This window comes from Oryza sativa, chromosome 7 (genome assembly GCF_034140825.1).
Source record: "Oryza sativa Japonica Group chromosome 7, ASM3414082v1".
Classification (NCBI taxonomy): Eukaryota; Viridiplantae; Streptophyta; class Magnoliopsida; order Poales; family Poaceae; genus Oryza; species Oryza sativa.
In genome coordinates, this window is record NC_089041.1 from 20,637,476 (window position 1) to 20,658,285 (window position 20,810).

The window sequence follows — 20,810 nt, forward strand, 5'->3', positions numbered from 1 at the left end:
AGATTTAATTGCAATGAATATAATGGTGTAATCAAATCACAAATAAGATAAATAACTTAAGAGAAAACGTAGTTTAAAAAGTCAATAAAAATGCTAGGAGGAGAGAAAAGCTCTACTAGGATATGCTAGGAGGAGAGAGAAGCTCCACTAGGATATGCATGTGCATGCATGCAGCAGCAAAGTACGACGCGAGTCTAGGGAGAGGTCTCAGCTTTGCACCCAAGCTTAATACGGAAAGGTAAAGAAGGCACCCGATTTTTTTGCTCTTTTGATCGGGCGTCCGATCTGTAGTAGCTTCCACATGTCCCACCAAGAAAACGAAAAAATTGCCCGGAGAAGGCGGCGAGCTCGAGCGTCGCAGAGGCTTGGAAGCGGTGGTCGTCCTCCTCCCATCCGCTTTGCGCCATCTCCGACCTCCCAATTTAACCCCCACATACCCGCGTTCCCGGTTCTCGCGTCCCCCCTTTACCCTTCCCCTGGCTCCTCCTCCTGCAATTCCACTTCCATCCGTCGGCACAGGAGGAAGGTTGCTAAGGGGGGATCGGCTCCATTCCTCATTCTTCATTCCATTTGCGCGCGTGATTCGGGTTTCTTTTCCTTCTTGTCACCTGTTTCTTGGTCGGTTTCCCGCCTTCTCAGAGGTCGGTCGATTGGATTTGGAGCCCGGGGCCCAGCCTTGCCTCAACGTCTGTGTTGTCGTGTTCTTATTGGATTCTTGACCGGATTGGATTTTGGCGGTTCCAATTTTTGTTGGTTTGCTCCGATTCTTGGTTGATTTGGTCGGAAGATGATCAAGTGGGGCATCGGTAGCAGCGGGACGCCGGCGGATTCGTATTATGAGGTCCGCTCGGATTGCACGGATGACGTGCCCAAGAGCAAGTTCAAGATCAAGGTTTGATTTTCTTAAATTTCCCTTTCAGTTCAATTCATGCGTTGGGAGTTGATTGCTGTTGCGTGACCAGACTTTTTTTTTTGCATTATGCAATAATGTGGTTCTTGTTCTCGTCAAAATAGGGTTCTTGATAGCTCTAGAATCTCGTCAATAACTTAAGAGTCTCGAGGAAGGATATAAAAATATCGTGAAAAATGGTAAAACTATGGGTGGGTTAATTAGTGAACGGATAAAATTATCCTAATACATAACATTTTGCAGATCGAAGAAATGAAACATAATAAGTGGAGAATGCTTCCGTACTCCTCTTCGGAAAAGTGTTCTATAATCTCAAAATAAAAATGCAGTTACTACATTTTGTTGGCTAGTCATGTCCTTTAATCAAACAACATGTAGTTTTTCATCCTTAAGTTAGAGAGAGGTGGTGAGAGTCTTAAGACATCCTAGAAATTGGAACCGCCATAGCCACCAATATTCAGTTAAGGACAGTGCAATTTCTGCAACATAGATTGAGGTAACTGCACTATAAAATGTAATTAATATGTTAATAGTATTTGTGCATCAACAATTGTGAGTATATGATTCAATGATGACATTTAGAAATTTTTGCTAGGTCTCAGCCTAGGGAACTGTATTTCGTACTTGTTTGTTTTTCTTTTTGTACAACTAGGAAGGTAGCCCGCGCAATTGCGCGGGCATCTATTTGTTTCTAAATGTTAAAATCTTTTATGATGACTGAAAATTGTTTGTATCTATATGAAAAGATTTTGTAAAATGTTCAATATATATAAGTTAGTCAGTCCCATATCATGCAGTTTGTTTGATACTTCAAAGCTTGATTGGAAGTAAAAAATTTGAGGCCTAGCTTGTTTCACCTATGAACATTGATGAATAAATCTATGACTGGTATCTTCAGATAATATAGAACTAATTATTCTTTGAATTTTGATATCACTATTTTTCTTAATGACTCGAGGATTTTATCATGATTTATAATGGTTTCAAATTGATCGTTCATAATTTTAAATTTAACTAAATGTGTTGGCACTGATTAATATGATATCTATAGCTTGGTTAATCTTTTAGCGTGACTCCCTAGCGTGTTAACAGCCTATAGAAGTGGTGCAATTGAGGCCATATATGCTAGATCTTTTTTGTAATTGGTGGTTTAATTGAGGCCATATAGTATCTATGGGTTAATTATTTTACACCAAATAAGATGAATGGCTTGGTACTGTAAAATATCAACAATTAGTTGAAGCTAATTTCTTTCGATCTTTGGTTTTTTTATGTAAAACATATTTTTTTAAAGATCTAATGTTTAAAATTAATGGGTCCATTTATTTAGAAGAATTTTTTTTAGAGATGTAATGGTCTAGGACAAGAGTCATGATGATTTAGCTATCTAATATTGTTTTATATAATTAGCGCTAGTTAGAAAATAGGAGAAGTTAAATAGAAAATAGGAGAGGAGGGGAGAGTGGTAAGGTGGAGGGAATATGTAAGTGCGCACATATGTGGTTAATACCCATGGGTATTCTGTTTTCTCTTCCATATTCTACTATTTTCTGATATGATCTAGACAACGGACTATCAAGGAAATACTCATAGGAGAGGATGGTTAAGTTGGTCACGTATGTGGTGTTGTTATGAGAAAAGTACGTATTATCGTACTTGTATGGGAGATTAGGAGAGGTTTATATACATTAGGATTAATTACTATTTCAATAGATCTAATGTAATGGTCTAAAATAACATGTCCATCGGCACTGATTTAAATGAAAATCGATGGCTGCATGATATATTGTTACTTTCTAAGAATTTTTATAATTTTTTGTAATTTATTAGAGCACCACATGACAGTGTTGGAGCATTTAGGAGCATTTGTACAAAGTTAATTAACTTTTACTTATAACAGATGTATGATGCAATAACTTTTTGTGTATTTATAGACCTAAGTTGAATAGATCCTAGTCGAGCCACAGAGGAAGCCTCCTTTATAAGTTTGTACTCGTCCAGTTTTCACATGTATAAAATAGGAGATGATGGTTAAGTCGGTCGAGGGAGTACATTCATTTGGACGTATGTAGTGTTGTTAGTGAACTTTTACTTATATATAACATATATATGATGCAATATTTTTTTTAGTTTATTTATAGACCTAAGTTAGATAGATTTAGTAGCGCCACAAAGGAAGCCTCATATGTACGTACATACTGATATAACGATATTTTAATTTTTTATTTGAGAATGAGGAGCGAAGGAATAATATCGTGACTTTTCAGCAAAATACGTCGCTTTTTAGCTTTTTTTTTTTACGAACTGTACATACTTATTCTTTGTCCCTTCTAATAGCACAGTATGAAACCGATCTGTGTGCTGGAATAGCATCGAGAAAATTCGTTTGCATAGTTACTTATTAAACCTAATCACCAATTATAGATGGTAAAATTTCGTTGAGCTGCTGCTGCCTGTGGATTACACCAAATGATCAAATGCTGCTGTTTGTGATTACATTGCCAGCTACTGAAAGTCAAACGCTTATACAATCCCAGTCTCGTGTAGCTCATTTTCCCCATTGATTAATCTGTGTGGAGGCTTTGATTTGAAACCTAATCCAAGTCTAGGCGGCAGCAGGAAAGCTTTCCTCTATCGAGGCCTTGAGCCCAACACGGACGGAAGGCACTGAAGTAGGCAACAGAAAGCACGATCGGATTTTTGGGGCAAGAATTTGGGTCCACCCGATCTAATCTAACGGTATAAAATAACGGGTCCACCAACTTAAATGAAAATCAACGGTGAAATTAGACTGTGCCACGTGGCGATCTAGGAGTGTTTGTAGGAACGCCATATGGCTGTTTGAGAGCGTTTGTAGAAAGTTTAATGGACTTTTAGTATATAATATAATATAATATAATATAATATAATATAATATAATATAATAGATAGATATGTTGTTTTTGTTCCCAAACCTCATTAGTGCATAACATATAAACCCGTTCAAGCCATGCATTTCTGGTCATATGTCTTTTGTATCCTACATTATATTCTACAAATAAATTGCTCAAATTTACTGCAAATGTGTCATTCGTTGTGGATTTGTTCTGTAGCATAAATCAAACTGCATTAGATGAAATGAACAGAGTTTCTCAAGTTGATAATTTTTATTATTCATAAAGTGACATTTGCTTCAAAATTTTGAGCATTTTCTCAGAATGGTCTTGGTGTCACACTATCACTCTATTTTCTTATTTGCAGAGATAAAATAGTCCTATCTTGTTGTTAGCTGTTTATCTTATTTGTTTCTTCATTTCAGGCAGGAAAAACATTGAGTGTCCGGAAATGGCAGGCTGCATTTAGCACTGATGGTTGTCTTGATATTGCCTCAGTCCTAAGCCGGATACAAAAAGGAGTATGATCACCTTTTTAGAGTTCTTTGTCGGTTTCAGAATAGGCTCCTCTTTAGACTTTTTTTTTTTGCACTGAGTATCATTTAATAGGTTTCGTTAATATACTGATCGGTAATTATTTCTTTTCTTCTAGGGTGTGCATCCAACAGTAAGGGGAGAGGTTTGGGAGTTTTTACTTGGATGTTTTGATCCCAGGAGTACCTTTGATGAGAGGGAGGAAATCAGGCAAATAAGAAGGTACTTTCATTGGTTCATTCCTAAACAATATCTGGTATATCTTTCATTTCATAATGCAATCTGTGTTCACTTGAAGAAATATAAAAGTTCCCTACCTTACAAATCGATGATAATGTCTGAATCCATGCTTCCACCATAGATTGAACAGTTGGTTTTTTTTTTGCACTTTCTTATAAAAAATATGAAATATATATCTTTCACATTTCATTGCACATTTTTTCTCTTGCTTTGTCCGGTATCTTTGCAATGATTTTTCTTGAAACGTGCAGGCATTTAAAATTTCATTTTCACTTCTCTTCTGTTTCAAACTAACATGATGATGCTTTTTATCTGATGTATTTTTTTATTATATTGCACTTACTGCGATTCTCAAAGCCACTTCTCTCATACACTACAATTTTGGTTTTACAAATAGATGATTTTCACAGATAAGTGATCGTTTTCCATTTCTATAAAATCAGTGAATACATGTAACACCCCGCAAATAATTAGAGAAAAGAAAAAGAGAAAGAAGGGGAGAAAAAAGAGAAAAGAGCTTAGCAGCAGCTAGCAGCCTAGCTGGCCCAGCCCACAACCGCAAGCGGCAGCAGCCCAAGCATCTAGCTAGCAGCCCAGCATGCAGCAGCAGCACAGTAGCGCCAATAATACCACCTCGCTAGTTCTGCTGAGGAGCAGCAGTTTATAAGGTGAAGACGCTTGAGTACGTGATGTTAACTTCGATCTGGATTTTTTTGCGTGAAAGGCAGGACGAAAACACCAGAGAGTTAATAGTTTATGTGTGGTCCAACTGAATGAGATGACCCAATAACCTTAGCTTTTTCGAGCCCTGGGCGCCAGAATACATTCCATTGAGTTTTTGGACTCTATTTTTTAGATAAATTGTCTTCCATAACAATAATTATTGTGAACCCTAAAAAGTATCACGTGTATAAACATGATTATGACAGATTTGTTAAACTTATTTCGGTTGTTAAATTCTAGTGGGACCAACTACCCATAAAATTAAAATGGAATTGTCATTCAACAGTTTCATATAATATCCATGTGCAATAATTTAGTATTTTGGTATATTTATTTTGATGGGGGTTCAGACATAATTTTCTCCGATGAAACATTTTCTCGACTTAGCCTGAAAATATTTTACCTTGTGCACACACAGGCTACAATATGCTAGATGGAAGGAAGACTGCCGAGAGATGGATTCTCATGTTGGTAGCGGGAAAGTGATCACAGCACCATTAATCACTGAGGATGGTAGACCCATCAAAGACCCTTTGGTTTTACTCGAGGCTACTTCATCCGAAAACACATCAGACGGTACTTCAACAAGCAGCACAAATGGAAATGAAATAGATGAATCTGCAAGCCGTATTACAGATAAGCTCATTATTGACTGGAAGCTTACTTTGCATCAAATTGGTATGCTTTAAACCCCCATTCTTTCTGCTACTTTTATACTTTATTTTACACTTCTACCCACTTATGAAAACTGTAAAATCATGATAGGACTTGATGTGCTACGTACGGACCGCACTATGGTATTTTATGAGAACAAAGAAAATCTTTCCAAGTTGTGGGATATTCTAGCTGTGTATGCTTGGATTGATAAAGATGTTGGTTACTGTCAAGGTGAGCTACTATATCTGAGTTGTGCACCTAGTGTCCAAAACAAAAAGGCTTATAGGTGTAACTTTTATACCTCAAAACAGGAATGAGCGATTTATGCTCGCCAATGATCGTGCTACTCAAGGATGAAGCAGATGCCTTTTGGTGCTTTGAGAAATTGATGCGTAGATTGGTAAGCTTTGTTCTCATGATTTTTCTCAGGACATCTTCCCCCTAATGTTAGAAATTATGATAGTGTATTTGTACTTATATAATTACATATATTTGATTCCTTTTGTGTTTAACATAATTGTACTCACTCTGATGCTTTGAATTTGAAGAGAGGAAATTTCAAATGCACGGATCAATCTGTGGGTGTGGCTAATCAACTTCAGTACCTTGCATCTATTATTCAGGTGCTTGATCCAAAGCTACATGACCACCTAGGTATAAATTTGAGATCAATGAAACTTTCAAACATTCAACCTTCTTCTCCAAAGTACCTACAATTTTTTAATATTGAGTTCTGAATGCAGAAATACTTGGTGGAGGTGATTATCTTTTTGCATTTCGTATGTTCATGGTGCTATTTCGACGCGAAGTGTCATTTGGGGACTCCCTGTATCTCTGGGAGGTATGAAATAGCGAATGATGAATATTTGTAACACTAGAATAGTTTTGCTTTGGTATGAATTACTCTTCTGAATAGACTACATATTTACAAGTCATGCTACTTTAGTGATAAGTGATATATAGTACCTTTTTCAAATAGGTGCTCCATTCATTTGTACATGTAGCCACAAAATTTGACCATCTTACTCAAATTGGGGTTGATGCTTGTGGATTAGGACATTAGGTTTATTTGTGTGTGCTTGCAGAAATACAAATTGTGATATGTTACAAGTTTTAAGGATGAACACTGTATTAATTCATAAGTTTGTTCCTTTGTGAAGACAAACACACAGTGCAGACTGCAATGTATACTTGAGTATCCAAGTGAGTTTTGTGTAGCTGCTCACGTTTGTTTATAACCTGTCAACAGATGATGTGGGCTCTGGAATATGATCCCGACATCTTCTTTGCCGCTTGTGAAGATGCAAGTGCTCACAAAAGTAAAGTATCTAAATCAAAATTGAGAGGGGTACGCCATTTTGGCAAGTGGGACAAAGACAAAGATAAAGAGAATTCGAAAAATGGATCTGAGGATACTGATGGTCCAGTTCCAATTTCAGTTTTCATGGTTGCAAGTGTTCTCAAGGAAAAAAGAGAAAAGCTATTACAGGAAGCTAGAGGACTGGATGATCTTATTAGGGTAAGTGCCACATCATTTTAAAAAATTTCCAATTCGTCTCTGTTGTTAAATATGGAATCTGGAGTCCTACATGATTTTGCGGCAAAAAACATGATTAATATAATTCATAAGAAAAGATTAGCACCCAGACTACATTAAAAGTTTGCAATCAATTTTATATTCCTCAATCTGCTATAGTTGAAACAAAGCTGATTTTGGTCTAACTCAAAAATTCAAATTGGTTTTGAGCCAATCTTGTCTCTTGTAAGATTGTATTTCATAAGCTCCTATGTTCAAGCATGTATTGTTCACAGATCTAACTCTTGACCTTTGTTTTGGTTAAGATTCTGAATGATGTAAATGGAAATTTAGATGCCAAAAAAGCTTGTGCTGGTGCTTTGAAGCTTCATAAGAAATACCTGAAAAAAGTAAGTAGCTATTCTTGTTGCGTTACTTAGGTGATAATGTAATTACTTTTTATGAAATATCATGAGCTAAACTTTCTCTAAAGCATGTCAATTTCAGAACTAAAAGACTAACATAGAAAACATATGTTGTGAACTGATTTTCTGGTGCTTATGAACTGAACACATAACATCTCTTGTTTCGTCAGGTACAGACAAAGAAACCCTAAACTGTAACATATCTTCTCACTGGGTGATTCTTTTCCATGTGGACATAGCAAACTATACTTGACAGAATGCTCGCCATCTAAAATCGGCCTGGAATATACTGGTTTGTGAAGTTACCAGCTAGTCGGTCTGAGTACAGGAAGAATGCGACCCTTGTATGTAAAGATCTCGAATTCTTTCTACTCCATAATTTTGCTGCTTGTAAAGACAGAAGGTGGTGTGGGTAGCATGCCTCTGATACACAACAATTTCAATACAAGTTGAAATGAGCTGTTTGTGGTCTGTGTGAATACTGTAGCCACACACAGCTCTGTTTTGAGAACATTTTTACCCTTTAGCTGGAGATATGAAAGACATCACAATTTTGAATTTATTCCGAATTGGAAGTGCCAAAAGAAGGTTGAGATTGCTCCTATTTTATTTTGTAGAACAGTTTACATCACGTTGCCTGATGTCTACGGATACAAGGATCAATTTTGCTACAAAATTAAGCAGCATATGCATGAAACAATATAAAAAGGTCATGCATGCACTTCTTAGATTACAGCTGACATCACGGATTAAGAAACAAGAAGTTGGTGACCAACTAATCATCACCTTAGTGATAAAGATTTATTGAGTGAGCACGGCTAAAAAAAAAATCACTTTGGTCTCTTTATGTTCTTATCCAACGCCCTTGGCCGCCTTTACCGTCATCATGGACATGCATAAGATCTTATCCGGTCAGACCAGCCGAGGAAGTTGTTTGATTCCAGGGGCAAAACGGTCATTTCATATAAAAGTTTATATCTAAAACAACTAGAAATTATAAAATCACGTTTGCGTGGTGTCTACCGGGAAAAGGGAAAAAAACATGTATTTGCAATGCACATTGACAAAGCAATATTCTTGTGGTCTTCTGTGGAAAAAGACCCTCTTTTTTTTATCCCACAACAAATTTACCTAAATTTTACTTTGAGTTCGTATATTTTAACCGTAGTTATATAATCAAAAGGTTTCAGCTTCTACCAAAAAATGAATGGAGCTAATTGAAGTGTTTTCACAAAATAAGCTAGAATTAAAGGTGGTAGGTTGTTTAGATAGGTTCACAACTTTAATCCAGACTTAACTTTTTAAGTTAAATTTAGAAGTTAGAGTCTGACCAAACAGACCAATATGTAGGTGTCTCTTTAGCCCCTACCCTTTGCTCGATCCGTGTCAGAACGGCTAGTGTCCCTCCAACTGCGCTAGGAATGGGCTACTCTCTTTAGTTGCCCTACTAAAAAAACAAACACATGCATGGTGTGCGACGACCAAAGACAGTGGTCAGTCTGGAAGAGTTGCGTCCTGAAAATATATTGAAACAGTGGGACAAAATAAAATATTTAATACATAAAACATGCATTTACATTAATTTGTCACCTTGAGCTACATTTCTTTTGATGTGAGCTATATGACTACCATTGAGCAGTGAAACGTACGGTGAAGCCAGCACCGTATGATGAGCTATAGTTTTTTAATGTGACTATATGTGGGCAAGCGTCGGGGCCAGAAACACCGATTTTTCTTACGGGGCCAACAACGTTAAAATTCTCAGATTTTGCTAAAGCGAAAACAAATACATTGAATATATGTAAGGCATGAAATTTTTGAGTTCATTCCGAAGGCTGAGCTTGGTTCTATTTTGTAGGACACTGTACATACGCATTCCCTGACATGTCCACGGCCGGATACAAGGATTTTATTACAAAACTAGGCAATATATGCATGAAATAATATAAAAAGAGGTGACATGTGACACAAGAGTTTGCAACAACTTCGTACATGCGCATGCACTCCTTAGATTACAGCTGACATCACGGATAGAAAACCAACAATTTGATGACCAAAGAAGGACTATAAGTATAAGTTTGTGTTCAACGACTTCTTGATTAATTTATTTATTGATCAATTACCTTGATGTAGGCGATGCAAATTCTTATTTACTGTTCTTTAGGGCATTCAGGCAAGTGCAACACCATGGTCTCAATGGTGAAACCAGGTCCAAACCCCATCATCACCCCCCACTCAGCTGATCGACCGCCTTCTTCCTCCTCCATCCGCCGCCGCTGCTCGTCGAGCACGAAGATCAGCGTGCTGCCCAGCATGTTGCCGTACTCCCTTAGCACCTTCCGGCTCGCCGCCAGCTTCCCGGGCTCCAGCCGGAGAGCGCTCTCGATTTGGTCCAAGATCGACGGGGCTCCAGGGTGCACCACCCAGAAGAGATCGTTCCATTCGACGCCGGCGAGGCCGAGCTGCCGGAACGCGTCGGACAGGAGCTCGTCGGCGTTGGCCGCCGCTAGAGGTATGAGGTCCTTGATGGAGACGTGGCCGTCGAGGCCGTGCTCCGTGAGCCGCATGTTGAGGGCGTGCTCCGTTCCCGGGATCACGGCCTGCGACACGGCGACCATCTCGAAGAGCGGGCGCTCGACGGGGCGCACGGCATCGGCGCCGACGATGACCGCGCCGGCGCCGTCGCCGAACAGTCCCTGGCAGGTGAGCGTCTGGGGGTAGTCCTCCTTGAGGCCATGGAACGCGACGACGTTGAGCTCGACGCAGGCGACGAGGACGCGCGCGCCGCGGCTGTTCTCGGCGAGGTCCTTGGCGAGGCGCAGCGCGGCGGCGCCCGCGGAGCAGCCGCTGAGGTGGAGCATGGTGCGGCGCACGGTGGGGCGGAGGCCGAGGAGCGAGGCGAGGCGGTGGTCCGCGCCCGGGGCCTGCGCGCCCGCGTTGGTGGCCACGACGAGGTGGGTGATGTCGGCCGCGGGGCGGCCCCACCGGACGATGGCCCTCTCCGCCGCCTGCGCCGCGAGCTCCGGCCCCGCGGCGGCGGCGATGTCCAGCCGGGCGTCCAGCGACGGCGTGGCGCGGTCGAGGAACTCCGGGTGCGCGGCAATCATCTCCTCGTTGTGGTGGAAGAAACGCTTGTCGGCGCCTGATGCCTGGCCTGATCAACCATACGAAGCAAAATGAAACAAAAACACAATAATCAAAGATGACACTTAGCTAGATCCTAGTATATCATGTGATGTTTAAGCCCTTATGGTAGATGAGACGTTAATTTAATAATTATCATCGTTACTTTTGTTATCTGGAATAATTGAGTTAATATATATGTACGCATCTTACATAGGTTGTTGAGTTTGCGTTTGAGGTCAGTGAGGTGCTCTGTGTTGGTGATACGGAAGTAGTAGTCGGGGTAGTCGGCTTGGGAGATGCAGGTGACCGGGTTCGCGGTGCCGATGGCCAGCACGGCGGCGGTGGTGTCTGCACGCTGCGCACGACGGATGTCGTGGACGGTGACATGGCTGGTGGTTGCCATAGTCTCTCTTGCTGGGGCTTTGGTCTAGGAGAGGGGAGGGGCCGGGGTATGCGTTCAATCTGGAGAGACGAGTGCTGGACATGCTAAGCTCTCATCTTGGGTAATTTATATACAGGCGCAAGCAAGGCGCTCTGCATCATCGATAGGAAAAAAAAAAACGTACGTATTGCATTGCTCTCTCTAGTCTTCCCCCACCATGTGCAACCGTAAAGAAATGCTCCGTCCAACAGAAATCCGCTACACCGAGAAAAACCGAGGCTGGAAAAACCAAAACATGCATGCTTCAACCTAGAAAGAAAGAACTACTCCCTCCGCGTTTGATGTTTCAGGTTATAAGATGTTTTTACTTTGGTCAAAATCAAGTTGTTTTAAATTTAACTAAGTTTATAGACAAATATTGTAATATTTATATTACCGAATTAGTTTTATTAAATTAATAATTAAATATATTTTATAATAAATTTATCTTGGGTCGAAAATATTACTATTTTTTCTATAAATTTGGTCAAATTTAAAGCAGTTTGACTTTAACCAAAGTCAAAACATCTTACAATCTGAAACGGAGGGAGTAAATAAACTACACTTCAGAGCACTTAAATTTTTGCCAAAAAAAAGTGCATGCAACAATATGAGCTCTTAAATTGTTGTAAGAAAAACGACAACTATAAAGCGTGCTATAACATGAGGAGAAAATTGCAAAACCATCTTATATAAGTAACATGAAGATCGTCATTTCACCCTATAAATCATTTTATTGTAAATCCTTACCCTTGTTGTAAAAACCACCCTGGCCCGTGCACATGTGCTTAGCCGTATCAACCCGTCATCGCTGATGTAGAGCCACCGCATTTTAAGTTAGCTGAGATAATCATGTCCAAGTGCTTGTATTAGATTTATTCTTCATGTTTCATTGATATTTTTTTTTCATATAGCGAAACTCAGTGCGATACTTTAAGCTTTCATCAACAATTTATTTGTAGAATATCAAAAAAAAAGTGTCAACACTATACTTTTGGAAGTATTAATTTTGGTAAAAGGCACATTAACATCTCGTAATTTAAAAACCATATTGATTCAACTAATCACGGGCACATTGGGGTGATTTTTATAACAAAATTGAGTGGGGTGGGCATTTACAACAAAAATGACTTATGGGGTGGAACATCAAACTTCAAGTGATTTAGGGTAGTTGTTGCAAATTTACCTAATATGAGCACTTCAATTTTTTTTTTTGGAAAAGATATACCGATCATCACATGATTCACATATCAAATAATTAATTACCGACTATGTAAATTACATAGTGTAACACCAATACATGTATATTGGGCAATGTTTATTGAATTCCTCATGTTTTTTACTGTCAGTAAAAAGTTCATATCGAATGCTAGGAAGCGTGATATGGTCCATCAAGGCACAGTACAGAACTAACATCAGCCATAATGTAGTTGTGCTTAGGGCATATGTATACGTCTCCAAGCAGCTAATTAAGCAAACAGAAAGACTAGGGAACAATATGCCATCTAGACAAGGGATAAATTACGAGTGAACCATATTTCTCATGACCAGATCAGACACCTACTTACCTACTGATCTTATAGTTGTACTAATGTATACGTAGTAAAGTTTTCTACCATTGTATTTCTATGGTACTCTACATCTTTTTACGCAACCAAAGTCCACACGAGAGGCCTGCTCCAACACTTCTCATCTGGTATGTCTTTTCATGCACTGAGTTTAACTTTGACGTATATGTAGTATTGTATTGTACTGCTGGAGGATATAAAAGGTCTACAAGTTATTTGGTTTGATACCTACAGATACAATGCCTAATACCTGTGTACCGTCACTAATACCCAATAGTACCTGGTCTGATACCTTGTGTTTGATACCCGATGATATCAGGTCCGGTACTCAATGGTGTCAGGGTTAATACATATCTCGCAGCTTTACATGACCCATTAATTTTAGCTTAATGCTAGCACAAAATTCAAAAGTACCAAGCAACCTATGTAAGCATCTATTAGGCTAAATAGCTACTACTACATTCATATCTGGTATCGCATCGTGACAAAAAAGGCCGTGAAGGTACAACGTGTTATCTGGGATTAATCATAGAGTACAAAGGATATGGACTGTGGGCTATTAGCCTTCTATGTGGGAGCTTATGCCGTACCTCTCTAGGAATATAGATATAGGTAGATTCCCTTGCATAAACGCTTGTCCTAGGTGCTGAAAAAACCAATACTGTACGTACATAGACCAACCGTTTTTGCGTCTGCTTACTCAACTACTCCCTTTTGCTAAACTGTTTTTTGGGACTCAAAGGATCCAGTCATTTTTCTACAACAAAATATGTCTCTTCATCAGAACAATGAATCCAGACGTTCTATTGCCTTGTTGATCACTAAACTAATTCAAAACGAGATGTAGTGGAGACCCTATAAAAAAAAGAAAGAGAGAAATGTAGTGAAGGCATGCATGCATATGAAACACGCTGTGTCGTCAGTCACATATATATGTTAAATCCTGTTTGCCAGTCGATTACATAATTGTATGCTTGGTAAACTAATTGCAATAAGATATGCATGAGAAGGATCTCAAATAAAATTAATCTAGCTAGTTTTACCCATCGTGTAAAACAAGACAATGAATCTAGCACACGCATACACACCACATGCCACAAGTACATACTAATGTCGTTTTATATATAAGACCAATTTAGTTGGTCTTTCCTTGTATAGCACAACCAACTTTAATTGATTTTCGCTACTATATACTCCCTCCTTCCCTAAATGTTTGACACCGTTGACTTTTTTAAACATGTTTGACCGTTTGTTTTATTTAAAAACTTTTGTGATATGTGTAAAACTATATGTATACATAAAAATATATTTAACAATAAATCAAATGATAGAAAAAGAACTAATAATTACTTAAATTTTTTGAATAAGACGAACGGTCAAATATTTTTAAAAAAGTCAACGGCGTCAAACATTTCATTTTAGTATGGAGGTAGTATTAGACTCCGGACCACCAACATGGCAATATTCAAGTTTACCTTCGCATAGATCCACAATAAGTTAAAATGCATAACTGCTCCCTCCGGTCACTAATAAAGAAAGATGTTTGGGACTTGGTTGCAGCTACCAAGAAACAATTAATCATTGGTATTTCTAATCAAGCTATATCCCTACTGACTACTATACACATATAGTAATTTCACTGTAACTCTCACACTTGGTCAAATTGAAACACAACATCCTCCCTTTCACTGACGGCTAGAAAAAGAAAAAAGCACTTAGGCTATTTCCAACCCAAGACAACATAGTTTTCATAAACTCTACATCATCAAGAAACTAGTACTCCCTCCATTCCAAATTGATCTACATATAGTACTTTTGAAGTTATTCCTAAATGATCTATATATTTGAGTTCATTTATTAAGTCTATTCGTTATTTTGCATTGGAGTAAATGGATATTGATGCATGCATCTATGCACACAAGTATGTATAACCCACATGCAATATCTTGATTTGCTATTGGCTAGAAAATAGTGGGGATGATGTATGCATTGAGTTTGTTGCAAGAATAAATATAGTATGAGAGAGTTATTAGCTTTTCTTGGTCTTGGTGTACCTATGAAATATGTAGATCAATTTGGAATGGAGGGAGTACTAGACACTACTCTTCCAATACAAAAACCACTATTCCATACTTAAATTTAATGTTACTTATTTCACATGATGTCTTGGATGCTGTGTAGAAACCATGTCTCATGCATGACATGGTTTTTTTTCTCTTTCCTCATTTATTCACTTGCTACATCATTTTTTATTCTATGTGGCAACTTATTTAATGCTATGGATATCATTCTAATTATTGAGTTGGAAATAGCCTTATAAAGGTCTCCCACCATAACCCATGCAGGTAAAACCTGCCATTAATTACATCAGTGCTGGTTTATATAGGAGACCAACCGGCACTAATCACTAGAGGTTATTTATGCCGATTTAAAAAACAAGCCGGCACAAATAAAATTCTATCAGTTATAGTCATTTTTCCTTTGCTAGAGCATATGCCTCTCATTCTCTTTCTTTTGCCCTTTTTACTGTTTTCTCCTCCTGAGTGTATACATTTCTCGCTCTATTTTCTTTCCACCATCCTATCCTCATTCTTTTCCTCTCCTTATGTGAGCCTCTCTTTCTCAGTCTACTATTCAACTCTTCCCAGCCTCGATACGCTCAGGGATGACAATTTTACCCATGGGTCCGGGTATCCGTGGATACCCGACCCGATGGGCACGGCGTGGGTATGACTTTTTACCCATGGGCACGCCCGCCCGAGACCCGAAGACGTTATGGGTAATAGGAGGGTTTCATTTTTTACCCGTGGGTAACCCATGCCCGACCTGATACATATGTAATTCTTATACCATTTCTCTCGGTTCATTTGTGATGCTAACTGATACTAAGTTGTGATGTAATTCAAATTATTGTTGATAAACGATAATTTGGTAAATTATTGATTTTATTTCTCTTTGTTAAATTACATATCTTTTAAGTTATTATTCATGTGAGATCCATTGGGTACTCGCCAGATATACCCGTGCCTGCCGGGCATGGGTACGGGCACGAAGTTTTGCCCGCTAACTCTAGTGGGTAGGGTTTGGGTGGGCAATGTTGGGTCGGGCACGGGTAGAGCAAAACCATGCCCGACCCGACCCATTGCCATCCTTAGATACGCTTCTCCTCTTAATGTGTCCCAGGGGCGGATCTACAGTTGTAGGACCGGTGTCAGGCGACACCGACGACTTTCGGTAAAATCTATAGCGAAACTGCTTATTCATATACAATAACACTATGATCTAAGTATAATTAGCATACTATGACACCGATCGACACGTTCTGACACCAACGAATTGATTTTCTAGATCCATCACTGATGTGTCCATCTGTCATACGAAGGTTGTCGACCCCATCTGTGTCATATTGTTGAACCCGACCTAGCGGAGGTTACTGTGCCACCGTTGTGAGCCAGCGGGCGAAGGATCTGACTAGTGGAAGGCTAGTGGCCACTGTCCACTTGCGAGGCTGACTGATCCGTCTTGTGAGAGGATAGAGGCTACCGTCCCATCGTCTGTTTGATTATTTGTTCTAGATTTTTATTGAAATTATGATATTGTTGTTTTCTAATGAATGTTGATTTGTAATGGTCTGTTGGAGCTATTAAAAATTGATGATTTTTAATGATCCGTGGAGCTTTGAAATTATAGAATTATTATTATTATTATTATTATTATTATTATTATTATTATTATTATTATTATTATTATTATTATTATTATTATATATATAATTATATTATATTTTGAAAACAAACATTAGTAGCAGTTTAGCCTAAAAACCGGCACCGATGGATACTGCCCTTTACTCCCCCAAGGGTCATCAGTGCCGGCTTTAAAACTGGTACTGATTGATGACCCCTTCATTAGTGCTCGAAAATCAACTTCGGATATATAAATCTATAATTGTATTTAAAATGAGACGAACACTGGTGGAGAAACCCTTTGTAGTCCCGGTTCGTAACCCCCTTTAGTCCCGGTTTCCAAACCGGGAGTACCAATCCGGGACTAAAGATCGCTATCTTTAGTCCCGGGTGAAATAACCGGGAGTAAAGATCGATCTTTAGTCCCGGTTGGTAACACCAACCGGGACTAAAGATGGCTCAGCCACGTGGCCGGCTGAGCCATCTTTAGTCCCGGTTGTTACCAACCGGGACTAAAGATCGAGCTGACCTTTTTTTTTTTTGCATGGCCCTGTTGCTGCATGGTTTATATATATATATATATATATATATATATATATATAAACCATGCATATATATGTTTCAATACATATATATGCATACATATATATATATGTATATATATATTATATTATATTATATGTATATACATGCATAATATATATGTATTTATACATATATATATGTTATGCAAATGCATATGTATATAGATATATATATGACCAAAATATATTTACATTATAGAAAATGTGTACGCATGCATATAGAAACATATGTAGTCATGTATTAATTACAATCCATTATATGTCCTAGCTAGCTACGATTTCGACGTAGTAGTACTCGCTGCTAGCTCAGAAGCTAAGGACCGGTGAATTGTGTTTCCGTCGTAGTAGAATTCACCCTTGGGATCAAGGATTTCTTCGTTGATGAATCCCATGAGTTGTTCTTGAACCGCCGCGAAAAATTCCTTGTGTGTGGTCAGGTTATCCCTCATGCGAATAAACTATATGAATGTATGAAATTGATTAGTAATTAAACAAGAAATCGCTACGTAATGAAATTTTGAATTTATTTGTACGTACATCGAGCTCTCTTGCGGTGATGATTTGGTTTGCAAGGCAGTGGCAATACTCGCACACGTAATAGCCGCACAAGTTAGTTCCCTGCTTTTGCTTTGCGCACTACAAATAAATGACAAACAACGAGAGATCTAATTAATATACACTTGTATGTATTTGAATCGGAGAAATATAAATGTAGAGCATGTGTACTCACAGGAAATTTGAACTTCCGCCTAAGTCTTTCTCTCCATTTGCCGCGGACCAAATGACGGAACCGATACCAAGCCCTACATGGAGTTTAAAGCTATGATTCATAGTAGCAATTAACATAACAAGATTTTCTTAATTAACAAAGGAACTTATGACGGTACCTGTCTATAAGTTCGAAAACCTTGTCAAACGTAGACTCTTTTTTATCCATTGAGTCATATACGTTGACGGTGCAGGCATCCAGGTCGAAGAGTAAAAGCACCCAGTGGAATCTGCAATGTGCGTGGGATGCATTACATATGAAACACTTAGCAAGTTCGTACGGGAATGAAATTTGGTATGTAGGAAGACAGTAAAATTAAACTAACTCTGTGTTGTATGGCAACAGTATGAACGTCTTGTAATGCTGCGCCTTCAGGAGATGGACGAGATTGTCCTCTGTTTCTTGTGGATATTGGTCGAGCATTGCGACGTTTACTTTCCGAGGGTCGATGAATCCAGTATCGAAAACCCTCCGCCGTCGGGCCCTTTGAATCTCCATTCTACAACGATAAAAGGGAGTATATTATTTTCTATAGTCTACTTATATACAAGGACCTAATTAATTAAAGGAGACGTATAGTAAGAAATCTAACTGAACGATGTACTTACAAAATCCAGCAACTCATAATAGAGACGTCGAGGGCGTCCAGCTGGTATAGTTCGTAGATTCCCCTGAAATTGATCCAGAGATGGTCTTCTCCTTGCAAGAAGTCCGTGTCCCTGATCCTCGCTCCGATCATCTCTCTACCGGTGGCGCTCATCTCCATGTACAGCTGATGGAACTTGTACATTTGTGTGGGTAGGGACTGCAGCAGCTCAGGCTTGACAAGCGGTTTACCGAGTTCGTACATGTATTTCACTTCCGCCTTTTCGATTGGTGCGACTCCTAGCAATTGATCCGTAGTTAGACCGGTGTCAGTAATAAATTGTTCTATCGTCATTTCTTTACCGGTCACCAACGGCTCGATCTCCTGGTTTGGTTGCTCTCCAAGCTGAGGGACTGGTTTGGACTTTCCAGAAGATGCTTTCTTCAGCGTTCGCTTATAGTCCGATAGCTTGATGGCCTCCTTGACAGATGCAGACATACCCCTGAAGAAGTTCCTAACACTGGGGTCTATAGGAATCTTCTTTTCTGGACATCGAGGCTTGAATTGTGTCTTGACTTCTAATGCAACGTAAGCGTCAAGCTCCTCTTGCGTGCAATCGTACCCCGGGTCCTTGTTCTTGGCGGCGTCAACTTTCGCCTTCTTCGTTGCCCTTGTGTGGGCAGGCGGTGGAGCTGGGGGGGCCCTTGACTTTGAAGGTGCCGGAAGAGGAGCTTGCGGGGGAGTAGGTGTAGGAGCACGAGGAGGAGTCGGTGCAGGATCCTGAGGAGGAGTCGATGCTGGAGCCTGAGGTGGAGACGGTGCTGGCGGAGCATGAGGAGGAAACGGTGCAGGATCCTGAGGAGGAGATGGCGGAGCCGGAGGAGATGGTGCACGAGATGCCGCTTGTCGCCCAGGGAGGATGATGTACCGCCTGCGCCATAGAATAATGGCATGGCATGTGTCTCGTAGATGCGTCTCACCGTCTCCTCCAGGGTAATCCAGCTCGAGGTCCTCGTACGCGCCTTCGACCAACACAACTTCGACCTTCGAGTATCCTGCTGGAATCGGCCTGCAGTGGTAAGTACCTGAAGGGTCCGTTGGGATGGCCATGCCCGACGCCACCTTCATGTTGTGAGAGATTATTTATTAGTAATCAACATATATAAGCAGCAACTAGCGGAATGGCTAAATCTTACCTTTATTGATAAGTTCTTGAAAGGAATATGCAGCTCACATGGTGTCCGCTGAGTGATGTCATCAACGGGACAGGTCGATTCGTCCTGTGTTTGCATGGCGTCCATGCTCTGTGATCCTACCTGCCCCGTTGAGGCGCAGCTGCTACGGTTTCCTGACGGGCTCACCATTGCAGAAGGAATGGTTGGCTGGGGATCATGGGACCGATGTGCGGCCATGCGTTCATCAACCTTCCTTGCCACCTCCTCTTGCATGTTGAGTTCGTAGCTCGATACCCGGAACTCTAGGTCTGCAATCTTCGCCTCGGTATCTCTCTTGCTCCTCATCCGACTCCTGTACGTGTGGATGTCCTCCTTGAAACCAATCTTCCAAGGAATCACCCCTTTCCCTCGTGTTCGTCCTGGATGCTCTGGAGTCTGCAGGGCGAGTGTCAGCTCGTCCCTATCTCTGTCTGGTCGGAACGTGCCCTGAGAGGAGGCTTCCACTGCATCTGTTAGTCGTCGCGCAGCCTCTCGTATCTGATCGCCGAAGACCAGTGAGCCATCAGCTGGGTTGAGCGTTCCACCGTGAGCAGAGTACCAGAACTTCGATTGTTCCGGCCAATTGGCTGTTGCCGGTTCGATACCCCTCTCAATCAAGCTAGCATCCATCTGCTCCCACTTCGGCATCGCGACGCTATAGCCTCCTGACCCCAAGTGGTGATGGTACTTCTTCTTGGCGGCATTTTCTTTGTTTCTTTCCATCATCGCCTGCCCTTGTTCACCTGTCTTATATGCAACGAACTCGTCCCAGTGATCCCTTAGCTTTGGGAATGTGTCGAAGTTCGGTGTCTGCCCCTTCAGTATATAGTTCCGGTACAGATCTCCCTTGAAGCTCTGAAACTGTTCTGCCATTTTCTTCAGAGTCCACCTTTTCACTTTGTCCTCTGTACCCGCAGGAAGGGTGAATGTCTCGAGCATTGTGGTCCACAGCATCTCTTTCTCCGAATCTGGGACAAAGCT

General features: G+C 40.2%; 2 protein-coding genes across 2 annotated transcripts; one reads left to right on the forward strand and one right to left on the reverse strand.

Moving 5' to 3' along the window:
* Nucleotides 1-408: 408 nt before the first annotated feature.
* LOC4343429 (rab GTPase-activating protein 22) lies at nt 409-8,440 on the forward strand. The gene is made up of 11 exons (XM_015790724.3): nt 409-892; nt 4,209-4,304; nt 4,436-4,539; nt 5,699-5,958; nt 6,046-6,168; nt 6,249-6,337; nt 6,486-6,591; nt 6,681-6,778; nt 7,187-7,456; nt 7,780-7,863; nt 8,049-8,440. Exons 1-11 carry the CDS (start codon nt 788-790, stop codon nt 8,067-8,069), a joined length of 1,356 nt encoding a protein of 451 aa, XP_015646210.1. The 5' UTR covers nt 409-787; the 3' UTR covers nt 8,070-8,440.
* Nucleotides 8,441-10,028: 1,588 nt separating this feature from the next.
* Nucleotides 10,029-11,419, reverse strand: LOC4343430 (bisdemethoxycurcumin synthase-like). The gene is made up of 2 exons (XM_015790878.3): nt 11,215-11,419; nt 10,029-11,032 (listed from the first exon to the last, which is right to left on the reverse strand). The coding sequence occupies exons 1-2, from the start codon at nt 11,405-11,407 to the stop codon at nt 10,029-10,031; spliced, it is 1,197 nt and encodes a 398-aa protein (XP_015646364.1). The 5' UTR covers nt 11,408-11,419.
* Nucleotides 11,420-20,810: the final 9,391 nt, after the last annotated feature.